The sequence below is a fragment of the Myotis davidii genome, unplaced genomic scaffold (genome assembly GCF_000327345.1).
Source record: "Myotis davidii unplaced genomic scaffold, ASM32734v1 scaffold1477, whole genome shotgun sequence".
Taxonomy (NCBI): Eukaryota; Metazoa; Chordata; class Mammalia; order Chiroptera; family Vespertilionidae; genus Myotis; species Myotis davidii.
In genome coordinates this window covers 21,394-22,913 of record NW_006288182.1, presented here as the reverse complement: position 1 = coordinate 22,913, position 1,520 = coordinate 21,394, and the positions used below count along the sequence as shown (strand labels likewise).

General features: G+C 53.9%; 1 protein-coding gene across 1 annotated transcript in view; it reads left to right on the top strand.

The window, feature by feature from the left end:
• LOC102758454 (semaphorin-4F) overlaps positions 1-1,486 on the top strand; it is an 18,806-nt gene extending 17,320 nt beyond the window's left edge. The window contains exon 7 of the mRNA XM_015561493.1: positions 14-1,486. Coding sequence (XP_015416979.1) covers positions 14-668 — 655 coding nt within the window. The 3' untranslated portion in view covers positions 669-1,486. The remainder of the gene's footprint in view (positions 1-13) is intronic.
• Positions 1,487-1,520: the final 34 nt, after the last annotated feature.

Here is a 1,520-nt window from a genome sequence, read left to right as displayed (position 1 = left end):
CCCCCCCGCCCAGCCTATACCCTCACTACCTTTTATGCCTTTGCTGTTTCTCTGCAGAACACCCAGTAGTGTTTGAAGTTCTTGTGGCTACAGCTGTGCATGTGGTCTTGCCATGTTCCCCAAGCTCAGCTTGGGCATCCTGTGTGTGGCACCAGCCCAGTGGAGTGACTGCTTTTACCCCCCGGAGGGATGGGCTTGAGGTGGTGGTAAACCCAGGGGCCATGGGTGCTTATGCTTGTGAATGTCAGGAGGGTGGGGCTGCCCGCGTGGTAGCAGCTTATAGCTTGGTATGGGGCAGCCATCAGGGCCCCTCAAGCCGGGCCCACACTGTGGGGGCTGGACTGGCTGGCTTCTTTCTGGGGGTTCTTGCAGCATCGCTGACTCTCCTTCTGATTGGTCGACGTCAGCAGCGAAGGCGACAGAGGGAACTTCTGGCTAGAGACAAGGTGGGCTTGGACCTGGGGGCGCCGCCATCTGGGACCACAAGCTACAGCCAGGATCCTCCCTCTCCCTCTCCTGAAGATGAGCGGCTGCCCCTGGCTCTAGGCAAGAGGGGCAGTGGCTTTGGTGGCTTCCCTCCACCTTTTCTGCTTGATCCTTGCTCAAGCCCAGCCCATATTCGGTTAACTGGGGCTCCTCTGGCCACATGTGATGAAACATCCATCTAGGGCTGGGTGAGTGACCACTAGTGCATGACTGGCCACTGGAGTGGTGTGACCATTGAGATGTTGGGGTCACTGGGCCTGGAAAACCATCATGGCCTCTGAGTTCTCTTTGTCCTTTGAGTGATCACTTGACTTCAGTGTCAGCCCTCTCTGGCCCTAGATGGGTTCCAGGCCAGGCCTTTGTCTGTGTCCTGATTCCTGATTCCCATGAGAGATCAGAACTTCTCTCTGCAGTGAATCAGGGCTTTTCCCACACCTGCTCTCTGAACTCCAGTAACCCCTTCAGTCCTGTCCCATTATTTTGGGCCCATAAATTTGGGGAGGGGCATAGAACATAGCTGTGATTTTGCCTTCTGGTTGGACCCTGGCCAAATGGAGGAGCTATGGAGGTGGTTGGAAGCTAATGTGCACTGAGTCCTTGGAGTGGTTTTGCTCATTCTTCCAGTTAGTCTAATTCTCTGTGGAGAGTGCATGACCCCCCTCCACCTCACTTTTCCTTCTTCCATGAAAGAGCATGTGTGTATATATGAGTGTTCATAGGACACTTGCCAAATGTGCATGAATGATGGGGCTGTTGCTCAGGTGTATTCATCGGGGTAAGGAGGGGTAAGGTTGGGGTGGGGGGGTTGACTGCAGAACTTTATACCCTATAGCCAGTGAAGGAATGGCTTTCTAAAAGGAAATAAACAACTGCCCCCACTCCTCCAATCACTTCTCACAACCCTTCTCTTGAGTTGAGAAACACTCCCAAAGAGGCCTTCTGGGTGGGAAGGGTAGCAGTACATGTGACCCCATATTTCAGTTTTTTTTTGCCTCCTGGCTGCCACGCCTGCCCTGCACAGCTGCTCTCTTTCT